The sequence below is a fragment of the Mus caroli genome, chromosome 10 (genome assembly GCF_900094665.2).
Source record: "Mus caroli chromosome 10, CAROLI_EIJ_v1.1, whole genome shotgun sequence".
Taxonomy (NCBI): Eukaryota; Metazoa; Chordata; class Mammalia; order Rodentia; family Muridae; genus Mus; species Mus caroli.
In genome coordinates, this window is record NC_034579.1 from 83,592,649 (window position 1) to 83,615,823 (window position 23,175).

The 23,175-nt window shown below is 40.3% G+C and overlaps 1 protein-coding gene across 3 annotated transcripts in view; it reads left to right on the forward strand.

The window, feature by feature from the left end:
- Positions 1–23,175, forward strand: part of Uhrf1bp1l (UHRF1 binding protein 1 like) — a 76,470-nt gene that overhangs the window by 48,045 nt on the left and 5,250 nt on the right. For all 3 annotated transcript variants that reach the window (XM_021173952.2, XM_029482446.1, XM_029482445.1), the window contains 10 exons: positions 334–516; positions 1,170–1,288; positions 4,296–4,437; positions 11,636–11,829; positions 13,357–14,858; positions 15,259–15,431; positions 17,160–17,302; positions 18,267–18,417; positions 20,444–20,697; positions 21,001–21,109. In XM_021173952.2, the coding sequence (XP_021029611.1) occupies positions 334–516; positions 1,170–1,288; positions 4,296–4,437; positions 11,636–11,829; positions 13,357–14,858; positions 15,259–15,431; positions 17,160–17,302; positions 18,267–18,417; positions 20,444–20,697; positions 21,001–21,109 (2,970 nt within the window). The remainder of the gene's footprint in view (positions 1–333; positions 517–1,169; positions 1,289–4,295; positions 4,438–11,635; positions 11,830–13,356; positions 14,859–15,258; positions 15,432–17,159; positions 17,303–18,266; positions 18,418–20,443; positions 20,698–21,000; positions 21,110–23,175) is intronic.

Below are 23,175 nucleotides of genomic sequence, written 5' to 3' on the forward strand. Positions count from 1 at the left end.
TTTATACCACATATGTTTATATAAATATATATGTACAGATCATATATATATATTTATACCACATATGTTTATATAAATATATATGTACATATCATATATATATTTATACCACATATGTTTATATAAATATATGTGTACATATCATATATATATATTTATACCACATATGTTTATATGACTTAAGCCTGGGATGGTGAGCTCTCCTGTAATCAAGGCCATGTCTCAAAAGAAAAGAAAGCTGACTCTTGAGAAAAGTGACTGTTTTATAAAAAGCATTGCTGTAACAGGATAGAAGTCATGCGTGCAGTAAAGGTCCTCGTATTCACTTTGCAGGAGATAGTTGCAGTCACTGGATGTATTTCAGTGATGCAACTAAAACAAAAAACGGATGGGCTAACGAGTTGTTACATGAATTCGAATGCAACGTGGAAATGCTTAAGCAGGCCATGAAGGACCATAATTTAGGTTCACCTCCTAAATCCCCGACACATGCCTCTCCCCAGCACACGCAAACAGGTATCTCACCTAATGACATGCCCCCGATATTCAAACGGGGTGCGTGGGGTGGGATGGGGGAGAGGAAGGGAGGGTGAGGATATATTTTTATAAATATTATTTCTAAGCATTATTTTAAAATTTTAATAGTTGTATAGGCACATTATTTTTAATAATGTGCATGTGTGTATGTTTATGTATGGGTTTGTGCACATGAGTGCAATGCCTGTGGAGTTAGGGAGGGCATGAGATCCCCTGGAATTGAAGTTGTAGGCAGCTCTGAGCTGCCTAACATGGGTACTGGGAACCAAACTGTAAGAGAACTATGGGCTTTTATGCTGAGTCATATGCTGAGTCAGCTCAACTATGCTGAGTCAGCTCTCTACTTTTAAGATTAATATAACTAATAATAGTGATAACCACTTAGAATATTTATATTCTTAAGTGGCTTGTTAATCTTTCACTTTAACATTCTGAGAGAGTGGCTTAAAATGTAATTAAAAATATGATTCTTGTTTTAAAAAAATCATTATAAAAGCCTGCATTCTTGTATCCATGTATATTACCTTGTTTGAGAAATTTAGCTTTCATCTGTTTCTAGTAGCTTTCTCTAAGCAGATTACCTATGAAAAGTAATTTCTTAATAAACTAAAAGGAGTTTTTGTTTCTCACAGAGAAAGACTCAACTCTGAAAGGGACTTCTAAAACACCTTCAGCATTACCTCAACCGTCAAAAGCTAAGCTCATGTCTAGCTCTGTTGTTGTTAGACTTGCAGATTTCAATATATATCAGGTATGTATTAAATCTTTTCATTGTATAAGCAACCCAGTTAACTAATACCACCATTTATCTTTAAAGATCTAGACTGATTTTATGAAACCTAATTATATGGGGTAGAAACTATCAGTTTGCTGATTTTTCTTACCTTGACTGACACAAGCTGAGTGGTGCTGGGGCTTCTTCACCATACAGTCTTGGGGTTACCTAAAACTACACTCAGCTTAGTGCTGCGCTTAGAGCCTCACAGGTCTCTCTGAAATCTGTTATGTTCATTTTGATTGTAAAGAAAAAGAATACAAAGTAGAATGTGTCGTAGAGACAATGCACAGGATGCAGTCTGGGAACCTAGAGAGCCCTTTAGGCTGTCAGTGTAGCTCAGTGGTAGAGCTTCCTTAGCATTCACAAGGCCCTGGGTTCCCTGGCACCTCAGTGCAGCTGTGTGCTGTGTACTTGGAGTGCTGCTGCCTTTGTGGCTGAACCATCCTGGAGTTGTCTGATGGCAGATGACCCATCGTTTTTCCCAACCTCTAACCACTAAGAGGATTATCCGGTGTCACCAGCTCAAACCACAGTCTTCTGGTTTTCGTAACTCTATCAGTCGACATTGTGAATAGGAAATTATGGTTTCTGGTTATCTCTAGGGAGCAGGAGCAAAGCCCAGAGCACTTGGAGACCAAATTTCTTAGAGCACAGTGGTGTGTGTGGAAGAAGCTGAAGCACCTTTCTTGCTGTGCTCAACCCTTGTAGATTAACTGCTGTGAACGGACGTCCCTGTGATGGGCTCTGCCTCACATGTCCTGTTTCACTCAGTCATACTGTGGTCATGCTTTATTCAGTCATCACGGTAATACACAACATAGCCTGATAGTTCCATCTTCAGGAACAATTTCTTATATTTGACCTGTCTTTAAAACTAAAAACATTTAGATTCCTATAATCATTTATACAGTGTTAGCATTTATTGTGGTCTTACTGAAAACTTTCATTTACGTACATGTAAAGCCCTGATTATTTTCTTATTGTACAATAGCTTTTTTTTTTTTAACAAATTGTTTATATAATGCAGCTCATTTACTTGCTGTTTGCTTTATTTTTCTTTGTGACAGACTGTCACGTAGCATAGGCTAGCCTTGAATCTCCTATGTAGCTGAGGCTAGCCTGAGCTGTGTTTACTCCTGCCTCTACCTCCGGTGAGCTGGGGTTATAGGCATGCACCACATACTTAGCTTTAAAGTAGACTTTAAATTGTAACATTTAAGGAAATCCATAGGGAAGTGGTGGAGGGCAGTTACTCATTCTTTCAAATTATTCTTCATAGAGTGCTGAAGAAACTCTTTATTAGAAACACTTGAAAAGCCACAAAAGTAAAAAATGACAGAAAGTAGTGATATTCTCATCATAATTTTAATAACTTTAACAATTAAAAATATGAATATGCTTTTGTTTATTAAGCTGACAATATTAAGAAGGATTTGTTCCTTTAATGTGCAGAGGGGTTTTAAATTATCCAATGTAAATTCCCTTAAATCTTTTTGTACAAGTAACCAGAAAACGATTATTTCAAGAAGAAACGTTATCAAAAGAAAAAATATTCTACTAATGCTTCATACAAGAAATAGATACATGTGGAGTCTGCACGATGGCTGAGCGGGTTAAGGTGTCTGTTTCTAAGCCTCAGTTTGATCCATGGGACCCACATGACAGAATGAGAGAACTGACTCTAGAAAGTGTCCTCTAACTGCCACATGTATGTGTACCATGGCTTGCACAGCTACACACACACACACACACACACACACACACACACACACACACAGAGGAATAATAATAGTAGAAAGGGAATATAGACATTTGTTGAACAAAGAGACAGTTAAAGCAATTTCTAACCCTACTAACTTACATTGATAAAGCTTCCCTAGTTGAGAAGTAGTGCACTCTTTTTGCTATAGTGGCTCTCAGGTGTGTAAGCCTTGTAGCTCTGCTTGACCTTGAACTTCCTTTTCTCCTGCCTCAATCTTTAAAATCCTGGATGGCAGGCCTGTGCCACCATGCCTGGGTTGTGCAGTAACCAGCTGGAGATTGAACTCAGAGGTCTGTATATGCTAAGTGAGCGCTCTGCCAACTGAGTTACATCCCCAGCCCAGTATGCATACATTACTCTAACTTAATTACAAATGAGCCATTTGACAAAAATAGCTTAAAATATATTTATATTTTATGTATACATCTAAATAAAACCAGGACCTTAAAAATAATAGTCTTCATGGAAAACAATTAAGAGATCAAATGACTTTGAGTGAACTATTTATATTATACTATGTTTTACATCAATTGTTTCTATAAAATTGACACAATTTTCCATTATAATTACTTTAAAATTACTATTTGTTGACATTAGATACATTCACAGTGTGTGACTGCCACCACCATCTCTCTGGCAGTTCTTTTCTGTATCACACACTCTACATCTCTTTCATATTAATAGAGAATTATAAAGTAGAGACTGAGAAACAGTCTGACTTTGATTCCAATCTGTGTCCTGACTCTACCACTTACTTATCTACACTAACTAAAAGTAGACACTTATTACTGTTTCCCTGCCATTTTAAAGACTCAAGATAGCAAGTTTACTGAAGTAGTGTAAAAGTTGAGTTTTTAGTTGATAAAGATCCAGTTGGCTATAGAGTTTTCTGAATGGCTCATGGATATTTCATTTTGGGTATTCTTTTTATACATTTATTTATATATTTAGTGTGTCACTGACACCCACACCCCTGCCCACAACACAGCATTTATGTAGAAGTCGGAGGACAGCTTGTAGGAGACAGTCTTCTTCATTCCCCATGTGACTTTCAGCGCTGAACTCAGGCCAGCAGGCCTGGCAGCAAGTACGTTTACCCACACGGCCCTCTTGCTGGCCCAGAGGTGATTGTAAGAGCTTGGAAGTGATGGCTATGTAGGTTGCAGAAATTCTTTGGCAAGTTTTTTTTTCGGTATTTAAGCAAACTTGTTTTCTCAGGTCTCTACAGCAGAACAATGTCGATCTTCCCCTAAAAGTATGATTTCCTGCAACAAAAAATCTCTGTATCTTCCACAAGAAATGTCAGCTATCTATATAGAATTCACAGAATATTACTATCCAGATGGGAAGGATTTTCCAAGTAAGAGAGTTCACTTTGTCATTGTTTGTTCAGTATTGGATTTTTTGATGAATATTTTAGGTATTATTAATTTATGTAGGAAAATGTTCTTTTNTTTTNTTTNTTTTTTTTTTTTTTTTCCCAAGACAGGATTTCTCTGTGTAGCCCTGGCTGTCCTGGAACTCACTCTGTAGACCAGGCTGGCCTCGAACTCAGAAATCCGCCTGCCTCTGTTTCCCAAATGCTGGGATTAAAGGCAGGTGCCACCACTGCCCGGCCAGAAAGTGTACTCTTATCGCTGTGTTTATGACACCCATTTCCTATGCACACCTTTGTTCCTTACACTTGTGCACATTGTTAATAGTTGTTTGTACCTCCTTCTTCCTTCCACTGTGGCATCTTTGATGGCAGGAATCTTGTGGCATTTGTGATTGATTTTATATTTGCAGTTTATGCTTTTATCCTGCTTTTTTTGTGCTTACTAGCTATTTGTTAAATGAAGTATGAATGAATGTTATGTAGAGAGTGGTCATTTTCTTTTATAAAATTCCATTGGCAAAGTCAGATATATAAAAATCCATTTTATTAAAAATGGAATAATTGAAGCTTCTTTTAGCTATAAAGAATTTTTCTTGACTATTATAGGCTATTTTGGCTTCTTAAAGTTAAAATGATTGTACATTTGTTTCTTTGAATATTAAAATTATGCCCCTTTGTTTTATTTTATTTGAAATGAAGTCTTCCTTTATATTGTAATCTTCATATGTGCTCATGCATGCATATGTGTGTTTTTGTGTGTGTGCGCGTGTGCACACATGCAGGTCACAGATGTTAGTGTGAATGGAGGTCAGAGACCAACTTCAAGTTGACGTCATTCTTTTTTTTGTTTTTATTTTTTTTCCTTTGATTTAAGTTTTATTGCATTATGGTGAGAAAAAAAACATAATTGCAATTTATCTGAATTTGTTAACATTTAAAAACATATTTTGATTAAATAGACTTATATCACATTCTTACATTCTTCCTTCCCTTTTATACCCCAACTCCTCCCTGTGAGCCCCCCCAAAAACCTGTAATACCTTTCATTTTTTATCATATTCTTTAAAATTTGTAAAATATTGTAATAATAAAAATGAGTATTATAAAAGTTGTTTGATATAAAACAACAATCAATTGAATGGTCTTATGTAGATACTTGTCTACAGCAATACTGAAAATACATTTTCTCAATATAAATTTTAAACAACTCTAAATATATTAGCTTATGATATTTTAAAATAATATATCACTATTAGGTTTTTTTTAAATGATCATAAATAAGATAAAGTCTTCTGTTTGTTTGCTTTGTTTTTAGTAGTGCTTAAAATTTTGGCTCTTACTGTGGTACAGACACAAAATAAGAACAGTTTTTGGACATTGCTGTTCACTGTAATAAGGCTGTACTTGAATGTCCCTCACATCACTAATGGATTTTCTTTTAATCTTTTTTTTTTAAAAGATTTATTTACTATTTATATGTAAGTACACTGTAGCTGTTTTCAGACACACCAAAAGAGGACATCAGATCTCATTACACGTGGTTGTGAGCCACCATGTGGTTGTGGGATTTGAACTCAGGACCTTCGGAAGAGCAGTCAGTTCTCTTAACCACTGAGCCATCACACCAGCCCCCACCAAAGGATTTTACCTCCATAGTAGATAAGCTAAGAGTTAACAGTTCTGCTATGCTAAGGAATGAATTGTAAGCACGGTTTTTGGATACAGATTTCCTGCTATGGTCAAAGCTATTTGACTTGAGTGATTGTCATCATTCTCAGCCCACAGGGAACAGGGTACATTCATTTAAGAAATGATGTGTGTATTAAGATGGTCTACCCCTGAAGTCATTCATCAACTGTTTCAATGAAGAATGGTTCTGCTTGGAGGGTGGCACAGAAGTTAGGTGAGGGTAAGATTCTGGTTCATTGACTGTGATGATATTGAAAAGCATTCATCTCAGAATAAGAGTAACGTATAAAGTCCTCTTCTTCAAAATTGATACAATAATTATAAGTGTCAAGCAAAGTCTTCAGTCTCACTCTTTGCTGTTCTCTTACAAGCCACCACTCAAATTAATTGTCTACATTTCTTTTGGTTGTATAAATAATTTTGAAGTATGTAAGCTGCTCTGAAAACCATAGTATAGTGTAAAAACATCAAATAAACAATCCTACTAATAGAGGCTGAGATAGGAGAAGCATGATTTCAAGACCATTATGTGGTACACAGCAAGACACTGTCATGTACAAACAAGCAGAAAGTGTATATGGATTGTACAGTATTTCTCCCATTACCAAATTAGAGAGACCATGGGATGACAGCTGACAAATTTCTAATTCCTCATATTTTTGAATTTCAATAGATAAGGGTATGTTGGTAATATTAATTTTCATATTAATAGATATTAAGGAAAAGTAATTGTTACTTCCTGTTAATTTTCTTGTTAGAGGTGGAATTATGTTTGTGTGGGTTTGTGGAAAGATGATTTTCTTGCTTCTTCTAGGGTGTAGTTTCACTCCTTGTGTTGGTGTTTCCCATCTATTATCCTCCGTAGGGCTAGATTGGTGGAAAGATATTGTGTAAATTTGGTTTTGTCATGGAATATCTTGTTTTCTCTGTCTATGGTGATTGAGAGTTTGGCTGGGTATAGTAGCCCGGGTTGTCATTTGTGTTCTCTTAGGGTCTGTATGACATCTGCCCAGGATCTTCTGGCTTTCACAGTTTCTGGTGAGAAGTCTGCTGTAATTCTGATAGGCCCGCCTTTATATGTTACTTGACCTTTTTCCGTTACTGCTTTTAAAATTCTTCCTTTGTCTAGTGCATTTGGTGTTTTGATTATTATGTGACAGGAGTAATTTCTTTTCTGGTTGAGTCTATTTGGAGTTCTGTAGGCTTCTTATATGTTCATGGGCATCTCTTTCTTTAGGTTAGGGAAGTTTTCTTCTATAATTTTGTTGAAGATATTTACTGGCCCTCTAAGTTGGAAATCTTCACTCTCTTCTATAACTATTATCCTTAGGTTTGGTCTTCTCATTGTGTCCTGGATTTCCTGGATGTTTTAGGTTAGGAGTTTTTTGCTTTTCACATTTTCTTTCACTGCTGTGTCAGTGTATTTATGGTATCTTCTGCACCTGAGATTTTCTCTTCTATCTCTTGTATTCTGTTGGTGATGCTTGCATCTATGACTCCTGATCTCTTTCCTAGGTTTTCTATCTCCAGGGTTGTCTCCCTTTGTGATTTCTTTATTGTTTCTAGTTCCAGTTTTAGATCCTGGATGGTTTTGTTCCTTTCCTTCGCCTGTTTGATTCTTTTCCTATAACTCTTTAAGGGATTTTTGTGTTTCCTCTTTAAGGACTTCTAGCTCTTTACCTATGTTCTCCTGTATTTCTTTAAGGAAATTATTTATGTCCTTCTTAATGTTCGCTATCATCATCATGAGAAGTGATTTTAGGTCTGAATCTTGCTTTTTGTGTGTTGGGGTATCCAGAACTTGCTATGGTGGGATAATTGGGTTCTGATGCCAAGTAATGTTGGTTTCTGTTGCTTATGTTCTTATGCTTGCCTCCCACCATCTGGTTATCTCTAGTGCTACCTGCCCTGGCTATGTCTGACTGGAGCCTGTCCTTCCTGTGATCTTGGTTGTGTCAGAACTCCTCAGAGTCAAGCTTTTTCTCTGATCCTATGATTCTGGGATCCTGTGATCCTGAGATCCTGGGTGTGTTCCAGCTCCTGGGAGTCAAGCTGCCTTTGGGACCTTGAGATCCTGGTGAGATCAAGATCCTGGGATCCTGGGATCCTCTGATCCTGGGCATGTTAGAGAGCCTGGGAGTGGAGCTGCCTCTGGGTGTTGTGGGGCTGGCTGCAGAGTTTGTGCCCTAGGTCTGCTCAGGGCGCCGACCCAGACAGACCAGAAGGAACTTGTGCCACTGGTCTGGCAGAGTTCATTCATGCCTGGGGCCCACCTGTCCCACTTACTCCTGGTGTTGGGGACAGATATTGTGTCCTCCTCACCTCTTATCCTGGGCATGTTGGAGCGCCTGGGAGTAGAGCTGCCTCTGGGTATTAATGGGGCTATCTGTAGAGTTTGTGTCCCCTCTGAAGTCATTCTTTTTTTTCTTTTTCTTTTTTTTCTTTTTTTTTTTTTTTGGTTTTTTTAGACAGGGTTTGTCTGTATTGCCCTGACTGTCCTGGAACTCACTCTGTAGACCAGGCTGGCCTCGAACTCAGAAATCCACCTGTCTCTGCCTCCCAAGCCCTGGGATTAAAGGCGTCCACCACCATGCCCAGCTCCAATGTCATTCTTTATGAACTGTCCACTTTGAGTGTTTTGTTTGTCTGTCTGCTTTGTTTTTGCTTTGGCCTTTTTTAGATAGGGTCTTACTATTTAGTCTGGCCTATCCTGGTACTCTTACTTTGTAGACCAGTCTAGCCTGACACTTTCTGTGTAGACCAAGCTGGCCTTGAACTCTGAGATCTACCTATCTCTGTTGCCTAAATGCTGTGACTAAGGGCATGTGCCACCATGCTTGACAGTTTGTTTTTTGAGACAAGATGTTTCCAGCTTACTAAGTATGTTACGCAGGCTGGCTGACTGGTCTATCGCAGGGAATCCTGCCTCTGTCTACCTCCCTATTCTGGGATTATAGGTGGCATACCTAGCTTTTGTTACAGAATTCTAAGAACTCAAGTCTTCATGTTTGCAAGACTTTGCCTGTTTTCTTTAATGCTGATTTACTTATTTAAAAATAATAATTTTATATATATGAATGTTTTGTCTGCATGTATGTCTGTGCCCCACCTGCATATAGTATGCAGTGAAGCCAGAAGAGGGTATCAGATGCCCTGGAACTGGAGTTACAGATGGTTGTGAGCTGTCACATGGGGACTTGGAGTCAAGTCCAGGTCCTCTGAAAGAGCAGCTCACTCATCTCCGTAGCCCATTTGACATAGTAAGCTTTTTTGCTTTTATGAATGGAATGAAGAGATGGGTGCAGGTACCCAAAGTCAAACGTAGATCATCCTGTGCAATATTCTGGTTTTCTATATTTTGGGATTTCTTTTTCCTAATTTGATCTGAAATTCTATGTATATATTCTTTTTTAATAACATTGTCAATATTGACTCTAATCTCAAAATTATATATCCATGCACCTCATACACCTATTTTCTTGCTTTACTTACTTATTTTTATTTTTATTTTTTGGATATAGCATCTGTGTATTCCTGGTGTTCTGGAACTCACTCTATAGACCAGGCTGGCCTTTGAACTCACAGAGATCCTCCTGCTTCTGCCCCCAGTGCTGGGATTAAAAGCGTGTAAAAAGTAAAACAATGGTCCAGATGTTTTACTTTTAATACAGACTCCAAAATGATCTTCAGCCTATTTTTACTGCTTCTAGTGGTCAGCATCCATAACACTTGAAGACCTAACATAGCCCATGGCAGTGTTCACTGTGCCCGCTGCTTTAGAAAGTTTCACTGAAGCTCCAGGATGGAGAAAGCACAGCATCTTTGTCTCAACTTCTTAAGACTATACTTTTCAGAAACATTCAGAGTTTTTATCTCTTTACACTGCTTGCCTTGTTTTCATTCTGTGAACCTGAATGTAGTTTCATGTACTTCAGGTTAGTGTTCAAGGCCTTCATAACAGGGAAGCACTGTACAGTGTTCCCTCTTAGCACCTGAAAACATATGCGTATAGTTACTGTGTCCTTACAAATGTCCTAGGCATGTTTACCTAATAATCAAGACATTTTTATATGCATAGAAGGTTGTTGATCTTAGACAAGTTTAGATCATTAAAATGAAGTATGCCTGTGCTGGTGGCTGTAGAAGCTTTGGGTTTTCTTTGGGATGTCTTAGTTACTGCATCTAAACTTAATGCTCTGTCACTTTTGCTATTTTGTTAACAATGATGTGCACTGGCCATCCACCCCCACCCCCCCAGAACGGCTTATTCCATTCCTACTAAATTTCAGTTGGACTGAAGAAGAAACTTGCTCGCTCAGCCCACATTTTACTTTCATGCAGTACGTTCTGTTCTTATGGTTTATCCTTGGACCAGTAACCATGCCTGTCCACCTGTGTCCTGTCTTTATCATCCTCAAGGCCCCAGTGAATCATCTCACTGTCTACTCCTTCTGTCTTTCAAGTTCTTCTAGCCACAGGGCCTTCAGCTCCGGACGGGGATGACTTAGGGGCAGTAGCAGAGGTTTCAGCCCATCCGTCCTCTGCCTACTGCGTTGGCCTTAGGCTTTGGGAGTGCAGAACATCATGGTGGAGAGGCATGGTAGAGAAGACCTCATTTCTAGAAAAAAAGGGGCTTAAGGAGAAAAAAAACCAAGCCTATATGTATTCAATTAAAAACATGAGTTGGTTCTGTAGGAGGCAGTACCAATACACTGAAAAAATATCCATAGTTATCAGAAACTGTAGGACGCTTCACTTGGTGTATCAAGTATTACTGGAAAATTGGGGTCCTTTCTCAGGATTCTTAGTCTTGTAGAATAAAGACCTCATCAAGCTGTTCTGAACCCTGTAGTTTTTATGATTAATATACTTGCGGTTTCAGAAGAGACACAACTTGTAATTATCAGCATTAGTTTAGTGGGAGGAAACCGAGTGTATAATAATGGATTATCTGAGACATTTCAGTTACTGCTGTACTTGAAAGCTCTGTTCTAGGCCTTTGTTAAAGAGGAGAGTGGGCTGTGTATGCTCTCTCCTCTTGGGCTTTCTGCCCAGCATACCTCTTTATAGGACACAGAGTGTGATGCAGATAGGTAGATAGGTAGGTAGGTAGATAGGTAGGTAGGTAGATAGGTAGGTAGGTAGATAGGTAGGTAGGTAGATAGATAGATAGATAGATAGACAGGCAGATAGGCTTTACAGGCAGGCCATGATTTCGACACCGTGCTTTAAGAGGGTGATGTTTTATTACTCTGCTTCACTGTGAATCTAACAGGACTCCCTGTTTATGCATTTTATTTACATTATGTTTTTTTCAGTTAGTGAAGCATAGAAAAATGTCTTATGTCTATATTTGCTGTTAGTCACATATGTAGCTTCATGTGTGATATTGATTAAGGAGAAATATTACTTGTTAAGGCTATCTTTTCTATGGAAACATAGCTGTCTGTTCACTGAGGGAGCTTAACACTTTTCTTTTTTTTCTCCACAGTTCCATCTCCCAACCTATATAGCCAGCTGAATGCTCTACAGTTTACTGTAGATGAAAGGAGCATTCTGTGGTTAAACCAGTTTCTGCTGGATTTAAAACAAAGTCTTAATCAGTTCATGGCTGTGTACAAGTTGAATGACAGCTCAAAATCCGATGAGCATGTTGACATCCGAGTTGACGGCTTAATGCTAAAGGTATTGTGGAAACAAGTGGGGCTTCATGCTAAAGGTATTGTGCCTCTGCCTCCTGGGTTTAAAGACATGTCCACCACACCCAGCTGAGAGCAAAGCCATTTTTTATAGATATAAAACTGACTAATTGTTATAATCCCGGGATATAACATGCTGTTCAGACGTGAGTAAGCTTAATTATAATCTTAATTTCATGGTGAAATTTAAGATTGAATTTTGATTCTCAGCTATAGGAAATCTAAGAGAGTGTTTCCTCTACTTTTGTGTATTTATGATTTTAATTTTTTTCTGACTTCTATTCCTTTGAAAGTAAGAGATAGCAGTAAAATGTAAATCTTTAGTGAGATGGTGCAGCGGGTAAAAAGGGGCTTGTCAGCCTGATTACCTGACCTTAGTCCCCAGGTCCCACATTATGGGAGGAAAACTGACTCCTGCAAGTTGTCCTCTGACTTCCACAAACTTCCTGTGACAGCAAATAATAAACAAGTCACTGTCACATAAGCAGGTTTTAAAACTCTTTAGTCCTTTTTGTTCCTGTTATAGGGTTTATACATTTTTTTTTCTTCTAGAAAAGGTTAAGTGTACAGCAAAGTTTTTAAAGTGTATGAGTTGCATTTGTTCATATTATTCAATTATTAGTGTCTAAAGTTAACAAAACTTGCTTTGTAAGTAAGTAGTCACTAATCTAATCTGTATACAATCTTAGGTTTTTAAAGGGGAAAGATTAAAGGACAACACACTAAAAAGAATAAGATGTGGACATAACAGACAATTTACTGAAGGGTCCGTTGTTGATAGATTATGTGTTGTAGCCTCTTTTATAAAACATTGTGCAGCTAATATTCCACATTTCCTAGCATATAAGGAAAAAATCTTCTCAACTTAGCATAAAGGAACATGTTGTTTAATAGTGCTTGAGACAGAACTAAACAATGATCATTATATTTTCTGGGCATGAGCAGTACCCAGAAACCACTTTGGACTCTTTGCTAGGAACACTGACAGAGTATATTCAGTTCCCTCTTGAGAACTATGTCAGTAAGTCTGCCTTAGTCTCACTGTCTCAGCATACCCTGCCTGTTCTCCAGAGTGCTACGATACAGCTGTGTGCTCTCATGCAGCCTGGAACACCAAGTAGGGTGACATCTGTCTGTGCAGTTGCTGTCATTCTTTCAGTCTCCTAGAACACTTGGGCTTAAAAATAGCTTAACAAAACTATCAGATATCGCTTCTTCACACTTAGTGCTTTTCTTTTGTGTACTCAAACATTTAGTAAGTAAGAGATGGCTCAGTGGTTAAGAGCACTGACTGCTCTTCCAGGGGTCCTGAGTTCAAATCCCAGCAACTACACGGTGGCTCACAACCATCTGTAGTGGGATCTGATGCCCTCTTCTGGTGTGTTCTGAAGACAGTGACAGTGTACTCACATATAATAAATAAATCTTTAAAACAATAAAAATAATACCAAGTCTTTTGTATTTTTCATGATGTAGGGATTTGTAAACTGAACTCAATTTTTCCCCTTTCCAGTTTGTCATTCCTTCTGAAGTGAAGGCAGGCTGCCATCAAGATCAGCCTCACACGATGTCTATTCAGAGCTCTGAAATGATAGCCACCAACACGAGGCACTGTCCGAACTGCCGCCATTCTGATCTCGAAGCTTTGTGTCAAGACTTTAAAGAGTGTGACTTTTTTAGCAAAACTTATACTAGATTCCCCAAATCCTGTGACAGTTTTAATCTTCTACATCCCATCTTCCAGAGACATGCCCACGAACAAGATACCAAAATGCATGAGGTTTATAAAGGGAATATTTTCCCCAAATTGAATAAAAACACTCTTAAAACGTCTGCTGCCACCGATGTGTGGGCGGTGTACTTCTCCCAGTTTTGGATAGACTATGAAGGGATGAAAAGCGGGAAGGGGCGGCCAGTAAGCTTTGTAGATGCTTTCCCTCTGTCTATCTGGATTTGCCAGCCAACAAGATACGCAGAGCTACAGAAGGAGTTCCAGACTTGTGATCAAGTGACGCTTAATACCTCACAAAGTGAGTCCAGTGATCTGGCTGGCCGAATGAAGAGGAAGAAACTCCTGAAGGAGTATTACAGTACAGAGTCTGAGCCTCTGACAAATGGCGGCCAGAGACCTTCGTCAGACACATTTTTAAGGTTTTCCTCTTCCTCTTCAGATGCGGATGTTCATGTCTTGGTCCGTGTTCATAAACATGTCAGTATGCAGATCAATCACTACCAATATCTGCTGCTGCTTTTCATGCACGAGTCTCTTGTTCTGCTTTCGGATACCTTGCGGAAGGATGTGGAAGCTGTGACTGGAAGCCCTGCTTCCCAGACTTCTGTTTGCGTTGGGGTTTTACTTCGCAGTGCGGAGCTCGCCCTGCTGCTTCATCCAGTGAATCCCACGAGTGCTCTGCGCTCTCCTGCTTCGGAAAGTGGGAGCCCATTGCTTCCTGACTTCCTGCCGGCAGAAAATGGGGGTTTTTTGTCTTCAAAGAGAAAACAAGGTAGTACTGGTATACATCGAATTAGAAATGCTACTCTCAATCACATGTCAGACAACAGGTCAATGAGTGTTGACCTCAGCCACGCCCCTTTAAAGGATCCGTTGCTTTTCAAATCAGCCAGTGACACAAACCTGCAAAAAGGCACTTCTTTTCTAGACTACTTATCAGATAAACATTTAGGGAAAATAAGTGAAGATGAAAGTAGTGGACTTGCTCACAAGAGTGGCTCAGGAGAAATGACCTCAGAAGGGAGTCACACAAAGGATGTGGCTTCCACAGACTCAGATAGTGTCTTAAACTACAGACATGGCTCAACTAGGCTTTCCCTGGATGATGACGGCAACCATAACCCACCTTCAAACCCTGTAACTGGTAAGGGAATTGACACCATACACTCCATCTTCAGAGCTGAAGACTTCCTCCCTGAAGCAGCTTCCCTCTCTGAGAACCCGGAGAGCAGTAAAGAGGAGGCGCCCCCAGCCAGAGCACCTAAATCCCAGACGTCTTTAAGGTAATGGTGCAGTTGCAATGGAAGTGGTTTTAGTTCTGTTGTTTCTTTGGCTTGTTTATTTGTTAGTTTTGTTTGGGAGTAGAAAACCTCACGACAAAGTGTGGCATTGTCAGGACTAAGAGTCTGTGTTCAGAATCTGAGATAGCCCTTACCTGTATGTCTTGGTATACTTCTTAGCTTGGGGATGCTATGTGATGCTACCTTTACTACACGCTGGCTTCCTTGCCGAGCCCGTGTCTTGCTGTGGTCCGGCTGGGCTAGGACTCCAGTGCTCCTTTTGCCTCCGCCTCTGCAGTTCTGGGATTCCAGGGGCCCTCCCTCTCCCCAGCGCTATTAAGAGTGGAAGGTGAAGTCCTTTCTATACCGGGGGTAATTTTCCATTAATTTTGTTTGCTGACAGTGCTAAATCTAAGGAACGTTGCCCACCCTCCCCAGCTCCACTCTCTGTTTCCTACAAGAACATGAAAAGGAGTGCCTCCCAGGTCTCCCTGGATACCCTTTCCCTGGACAGCATGGTATTGGAAGAGCAGGCAGAGAGCGATGGAAGCGACAGCCACGTGTTGCTGGGGAAGGGTAAGTGAACGGACTGCTTACAAGAAGTACTATGTAAGTACTTAAAGTTGTACCCCACGCTTATTAATGACATCGAATGGACAGACAGAATGACTCAGTTCTCAACGTCCGGCCCCGTCCTCCTAGCTGTGACTTGCTAGTGGCTGTCCTTTTGCTAGCAGGGCTCCGCGAGTCACCCCTTGGAATTTGACCGTGTCATTTTCCAGTTTAATCTCAGGAATCTTCATTGCGTCAAGGCTGCAAAATTTAGAAACTTGATCCGTTTTGAAGATGCTCTTTATGATTTGACCTCAGTTTACTTTTTCTACATGTCGTTTTTCCCTCCTTTAGTTCTTCTTCAAGAAATTACATTCATCTGTCTATAGGGGAGTGTGTGGGGGGCAGGGTAGCACACATGTTCCACGGCATGAGTAGAGGTCAGAGGGCAACCTGTAGGAGTTGTTCCTCTTCCTCCACCGAGTGTCAAACTCAAGTTGTCAGGCATGGTGGCCTTTACCCACGGAGCCACCTTGCTGTTCCCAGGTCTCACTTTCTTCACTGTGGTGAATGCTTCTCTGTTTCACAGTGCTTCTTCTGGGCCTGGAGAGCTGTTTTATTTCTGTACAGTTTAGCAAAAATCATAGACATCTTATCCCTGGACTGTGAGAAAGACTGAAATGTTCTGTTAACAGGCGCCACATACACTTCTCTGTCTCCATATCTGGTGGGATAACCACTTACAGAACGTCCCACACTGCGGGGCGTGGGGTAGAAGCCAGCTGGTTACATGGCAGTAAAGGAGGAGCTGAGTTGGGGGTATAGTTTTTGTGTCTTGGACTTCATTCGAGTTTTAGTTCTTTTATGGCATTTTACAATATTAATCTGTGATAGATACAAAACTTAATGACCTTATTCTTTTTCTCATAGATAGCTTGAGGGAGGAGAGTAGTCACATGGTATTCAGTTCATGTGAGAGGTGACTGGGGCTGCTGTAGGGTGGGGAGAAGAGAGAGGGACTCAGACTGGATCTGTGCAGTGTGTGGAGAGGGGAGATGTGAGGCTGACAGGACTTCCGCATTACAGCAGTGTCCCCCAGCAGGAGGAGGTTTACCTGTCAATTCATTCTGATTATCACTGTCACTGTTAGTTCACTACAATTAGGGCTTTAATATCTGACTTAGTTAGGGTTTCTGTTGCTGTAAAGAAACATCATGACCAAGAGCAGGTTGGTGACTAAGGGTTGGTCTGGCTCACATGTCCAGATTGTAGACCACCCCTGGAGGAAGTCAGGGCAGGAACTCACACAAGGCAGGAACCTGGAGGCAGGAGCTGATGCAGAGGCCATGGAATGGTGCTGCTTACTGGCTTGTTTCTTAGGACTTGCTCAACCTGCTTTCATACAGGACCCAGGACCACCAGCCCAGGGGTGGCATGACCCACAATGCCGTGGGCCCCCTCCTATTAGCTATAGGTTGGTCCCCAGCCAGATCTGAGGGAGGTTTTTCTCCTCTCACATGACTATAATTTGTGTCAAGTTGACATAAATCTAGTCAGCACAGTATTTTTGGCATTTAACTATAGGAAATCATTTCTCATTTGCTGAGAGACCGTAATTTGACTCTGTTTGCTTAGAGGTATTTAAACAAGGCTTTGCTTGAAAGCATTAGTCCATTTTTCAATAAATATAAACATTGCTGGAACATGTATAAACAGATCTTCGTTTATTAATTTACCTGTGTGTTATTTCAGCAATGAAAAGGAACTCAAATACAAGTTGCCAGAGCCCAGCAGAGAGTGTGAACACAAGTGCAAATACGCAGACTTGTGGGGAAGCCTCTCCAGACGCTGTCAGCACCAACTCAGAGGGCACGCAGGAGAACCACGACGATCTGGTACCGGCCCAGGGTTCTGTGGGAAGAAAGGCCGCCTGTCCCTTATGCTTCGTGCAAGCATGTCTGAGGAGCTCCATCTATACGATGGCCACTCATGTGCTGTACGGTCTGCGCGCGGCTTCTGCTGTGGACAGTTCCTTCCGCTTAGCTATTCCTGTGCTTTTCAGTTGAAGTCTGTTCTGTTTGTATTGAAGAAAGGAGGGGAGTGTTCTGTGCATTTTTTCTGTCTCCTCTCCCATTTATATCTTGACCGATATTTTAGTTATTTTCATGTAAACTTTTTAAAGTTTGTCAGCTCAGAAGGCATCCAGTCCTCACAGTAAGAGTCCTCCTACAGACAAGATAGACAGGATGCTGGTTTCTTTTAACCCTTGCCGACACAGTGAAGCTTTATGAAAAAAATGTAGACACATCCTCCTTTTAGTGACCATCCCTTCATAAGGACATGTCACAGTATTAGTCTTTGTAAGCAGATACTTTCTCTTTATTGACAGAGGACAGAAGCCTCTGGAGCTCGGCTACAAAGGCGGAACATCCTTTGTCCAAAATCCTTGAGTCTAGACGTAGTTTTGGACTTAAGAATTTGGTGGATTTGGGAATTGTCCATGTGTGTTATCTTGGACATGGAACTTGATTCTAAACGTAAAGTGGATTATGTTTCCTAGCTTGCTTGCACACAGCCTCTAGGTAACGTTGTACAGGTTCCGAGAGTCTCGGGAAACCACTCGGGGCTATGGAGGTTCTTACTCATGGCATTGCCCTGACCCGTGGAAAGTAGTCCATTTCTAATTTTGAACTAGAGACGCTCAAGCTATAGAATGCAATAGCCAGGCTCTGCGGGCCCCAAGGGTGGCTTGACTGATAAGTGAGAACTGTATTTGCTGAGGTTAATATTTGCTAATTATTTCCTTAATTGTTTTCGGAATTCCATGGAGTATTAACTGTATTTATACACCATTGACAGATGTCAGTCGTGGTGTTTAGAATCACTGGTGTTAATGGAGAAATTGACATCCGAGGGGAAGACACAGAAGTCTGTCTGCAGGTGAACCAGGTGACGCCAAGTCAGTTAGGCAACGTCAGTCTGCGGCATTACCTTGGTAACCGTCCAGTTGGTAAGGTTATGTTTCACACAGATTGTGTTCTATACGTGGCTCACTAATAGTCTTGTCCTTGTCATTATGACTCAGCTGGAGGGAGACCATATTGAATAAGATGTCAGTGATTTTTTTTTGTTGCTGTGTGTATAGAATTCTATATGATAGATAATATATAGAAATTAATACAGTTTGGCATAGTACCAGAAAGCACGCTGTCACTTCTTTTTTTTTTTTTTTCTTTTTTGTTTTTTTCGAGACAGGGTTTTTCTGTATAGCTCTGGCTGTCCTGGAACTCACTCTGTAGACCAGACTGGCCTTGAACTCAGAAATCCACCTGCCTCTGCCTCCCAAGTGCTGGGATTAAAGGCACGTGCCACCACCACCCAGCTACGCTGTCACTTCTTATCCTGGGAGGTGGAAGGAAACATAACAAGCAGGGCTCACAGGGGCTCACACAGACGGGTGTGGCCATCACAGCCTGCATGGGCCTGTCCTAGGCCCGCTGCATACTTGCAGTGGTTGTTTAGTTGGGGGTTTTGTGGGAACCCTAACAGTGGGAGTGGGGGTGTCTTTGACTCTTCCTACTGGGTACCTCACCCAGCCTTGATATGAGGGGTTGCGCCTAGTCTTTTTTTTTTTTTAATACCTGGGTAGTCGTCTTTCCTTTCCCTTTTTCTTCTTTTTTCACTCTACTTTGTAACTCTCATCTAGAGACTAGAATCAAAGTCAAACCATTGTTGTTCTTTTTTAAAGATTTTATTAAATTATTTTATGTATGTGGTGAGTACCCTGTAGCTCTCTTCAGACACTACAGAAGAGGGCATCAGATCTCGTTATGGATGGTTGTGAGCCACCATGTGGTTGCTGAGATTTGAACTCAGGACGTCTGGAAGAGCACTTGGTGCTCTTAACAGCTGAGCCATCTCTCCAGCCCCTTGCCTAGTCTTACTGTATCTTGTCATGCCATGTTCAGTTGATAGCCTCAGGATGGCTGACTCTTTTCTGAAGGAGAATGGAGGAGCAGTGGATCTGGGGGAAGGGGAGGTGGAGAGGGGAACTGGGAGGAGGAGAAGAATGGGGGCACTGCAGTCAGGATGTATTCGTGAGAGAAGAGTAAGTGAAAATTTGAAAAAAGACTCCAGGCCTTTTTTAGCCTTTGTAACCAAAATACTTTGTCTTGACTGACTGAAAACAGAAGGCGCTAGAGTTTGTCTTTACGGTCTCGCCCTTCTGATGTGGGGTCTCCTTGCTGTGCTGTGTACTTGTTTTCTTCTGTTTATTGTGACATTAGTTGGCATAAAATAAAGAAGTAAAATATTCCACTAGTTTCTATTCCTACATAATTGCTATCAGTTTTCTTTTACTAGTATCCTTTTACATTGGATATAGTATAAGACTGTTGAAGTTTAAAAATTTATTTTTTATGTTGGTGTTTATCTCCATTCTCAACCAACTCAAATTCTTTCTTGGAACAAGGTCAACCCATAATTAGATGTAATTATATATGAATTACATATTCTTTACTGTAATTTCAGTTTTAAGTATTCTTCGGGAATGTTTCAATGATGTGTCTTCTTTAGACTTTCACATTGTTTAACACCCTAATTTACTGAGGGAGATGCAAAGTCTTTGTAAGGCTCACTTCATCACACTTAGCTGTCTTCTTATAGACATGGCCAGGTACTCACGTGGATTTGAATCTGAAGTGTGTATCCTATCAGAGTTCATCATGAATATACTCCTATTATGAAAAAGTAGAAAATATAGAAAAGTTGCCAGTAGTGTATTTAAAAATTGCAGAGAAAAAGTGAAATTATAGTGTTTTTGATTTATTTTGTTTATAATGTAGTCATTTAAATTAGTAAATATTAAAGCTGTTTCATAGATTTCTTTAATATGCAGTATCTTTGATATTTTTTACATAATATAATGGCATATAATGCCATATATAATGGAAATAATTTTTTGCTATAATATGTGGCAATATCCTTTTTTGGTAGTGTTAGTTACAAAATTACAATTTTTTATGTTTGTTTCTCAGGTTCTGACCAGAAAGCTATAATTCATCCTAAATCCTCGCCTGAGATTTCTTTGAGATTTGAAAGTGGGCCAGGTGCTGTCGTGCACTCTCTGCTTGCAGAAAAAAATGGATTTCTCCAATGCCACATTGAGAACTTTACTACTGAGTTCCTCACCTCTTCCCTTTTGAATATTCAACACTTTCTGGAGGATGAAACTGTTGCAACAGTAATGCCAATGAAAATACAAGTTTCTAACACAAAGATAAACTTGAAAGTACGTTAGCAATTAACTTTTCATAAATGTTCACATTACCTTCTCTGCACTTCGATTTGTGTCTAAATCATGGTATTCCTAAACTGTGTCGTCTGTCAGATTTTATGAAATGGAGTGACTAATACTGACAGTGAATGCTACAGAGATCCTTTTTAGAAAGGGAAAATAGTACAGACAATTTTTCTGACATAATAACTAAAGGTATTTATATAAATCTATAACATCATGTTCTTTCAAGTTGACTGTTTCAGTATTTTCACTTAATTCTATAAGAACATGACAGTATTTTCTCTTTCCCTGTAGGATGACAGTCCCCGGGGCAGCACAGTGTCCCTGCAGCCGAGCCCTGTGACTGTGCATATTGATCATCTCGTGGTGGAGAGGAGTGATGATGGGTCTTTCCACATCAGAGGTACCCTGAAAATGACGCCAGTGAGCACCCGGCATGCCGGCGCGGCACAGTCACGTGCTGCTGTTTTTGTCTCATTGTACTGTATGGGGCTTTTCAGTAGGGACGATTGAGGAATGCTTTTGCCATGTTAGTCTACAGAATCTGTGTGTAAACTCTGCAGTGATTCAGCAGTAATTAGCTTCATACCTGTGCTGCAGATGTGTCTGGAATGAAATGTGTCTCTCCCTCTGTCTCTGTTTCTGTGTCTCTGTCTCTGTGTGTGTGTGTCTATACTTCATGCCGTAGTGAGCATGTGAATGTCAGAGGGAAACCTCAGATAGTGGATCATTCTCACTTTCCATCTTGTTTGTGGCAGAGCCTCTGTCCCTTATCACATTGTACTTCAGGCTGCCTGGCCTGCAAGGCAAGAATTCTCTGTCTTTGCCTTCCACCCCCCCATAGGAACACTTGGAGTACACAACTGTTTAGCTGTTAAGAAAAATAAAAGTATGAAATACACAGGGAATTGGATGGAGATAGAAACAAACACCCTGTGTGAGGTAACGGAGGCCCAGGGAGACGAAGCCTGCGTGCATCTTCTGAATGTGGATGCTAGTTTTTATGCCCTGGATACAAAGGTTTGTTTGAGAATCACACAGAAGTTAGGTAGCTGGTCAGGGACTAAGGGAAGGAGTGGTTCTTCCCAGGCTATGAAGGGATAAAGGAGAACTTAGATGGGAGGGTTAATGGGGATGGGAGGTCAAGCTAGAGGAGGGGTCTGGGGTGGAGATAGCATATACTAAAGGCTTCTTGAAAGACAGGTGAAGAGTTTACATATAGTCACCATAGGATGAGAAAGACAGTATCCCAGCTAGGCATAATGTGTTACCAAATAAAATCCCCAAAATGGGTTACATCTTGAGTTCTTGCCAATGGGGTTCCACTGTCCACCTAAATAATACAGCATATTGCCCATACAGTATAACCAGCTTGGTTACTTTCCACAATTTGAAGGTTAGATCTGTTGCTGAAGACACTGCATATTTGTGGCATAGACAGTGGAGAATTTGAACTGGTCCTCAACTGAAAGCTTCAGCCCTCCTAGTGGCATCCATAGTGCTGGAGTGCTGGACACATGACCTGAGTGCTGGACACATATCTGTCTCACCCAGCTGCAAACCCTGTGAATTACAATAATGACGTTCTCAGAAGATATGCCCCTTGTTATAGTAGTAGCATTAATGATATGGCAGTAACCAGCAAATATTTAATTGGATTTAAAGCCTATTGCATGAGTTGGAGCCTATACCTGGTACTGTTAATGAGGCGAAGAACCTGAGACTAGAGAGAACATGGCCCTAGGGGTAAGCCCACTCTAGCTCTACAGGGCTTAATGTCCTCTTCTGACTTCCACAGGCAAAACACTCATGTATAAAATAAGAATACAACAAATCTTAAAAACTTACATAGGTTTAAACACAGCCATATCTGATTTTTATGAAGTCTGCTTTACCTGTATTCTTCTGTAACCCAGGCTAGCCTGGGACTTGGAATCTCCCATCTGCCTCTCTAAGGTTGGGTTACAGACATGCTATGGTTGCACCTGGCTCAAAATATGTGCTACAATCTTTCTAAATTGAAGTATTCTTTTCTCTAAAAATATGTTTGGTGGTTCTGGGGAGATGAACACAGGGCTTGTGCTAATTTTGAAAACATTTAAATGGGTTTGTTTTCTAAATTTCATTTTAAGGCTTTCCATATAGTGATACATTAATATTGTTTATTTTTCATGCTACTGTTTTGGTTTGTTGTTTTTTTTTTTTTTTTTTTTTTTTTTTTTTTTTTTTTTTTTTGGTTTGGTTTGGTTTGGTTTTGGTTTTACAAGACAGGATTTCTCTGTATAGCCCTGGCTGTTCTGGAACTCACTCTGTAGACCAGGCTGGTCAGAGATCCGCCTACCTCTGCCTCCCAAGTGCTGGGATTAAAGGCGTGCGCCACCATGCCGGGCTTACTATTTGTTTTTAATTCTACACCTTTGCTGAACAGTTACTAGTTCCAATTCTTTCTTTCTTTATTTACTTAGATGT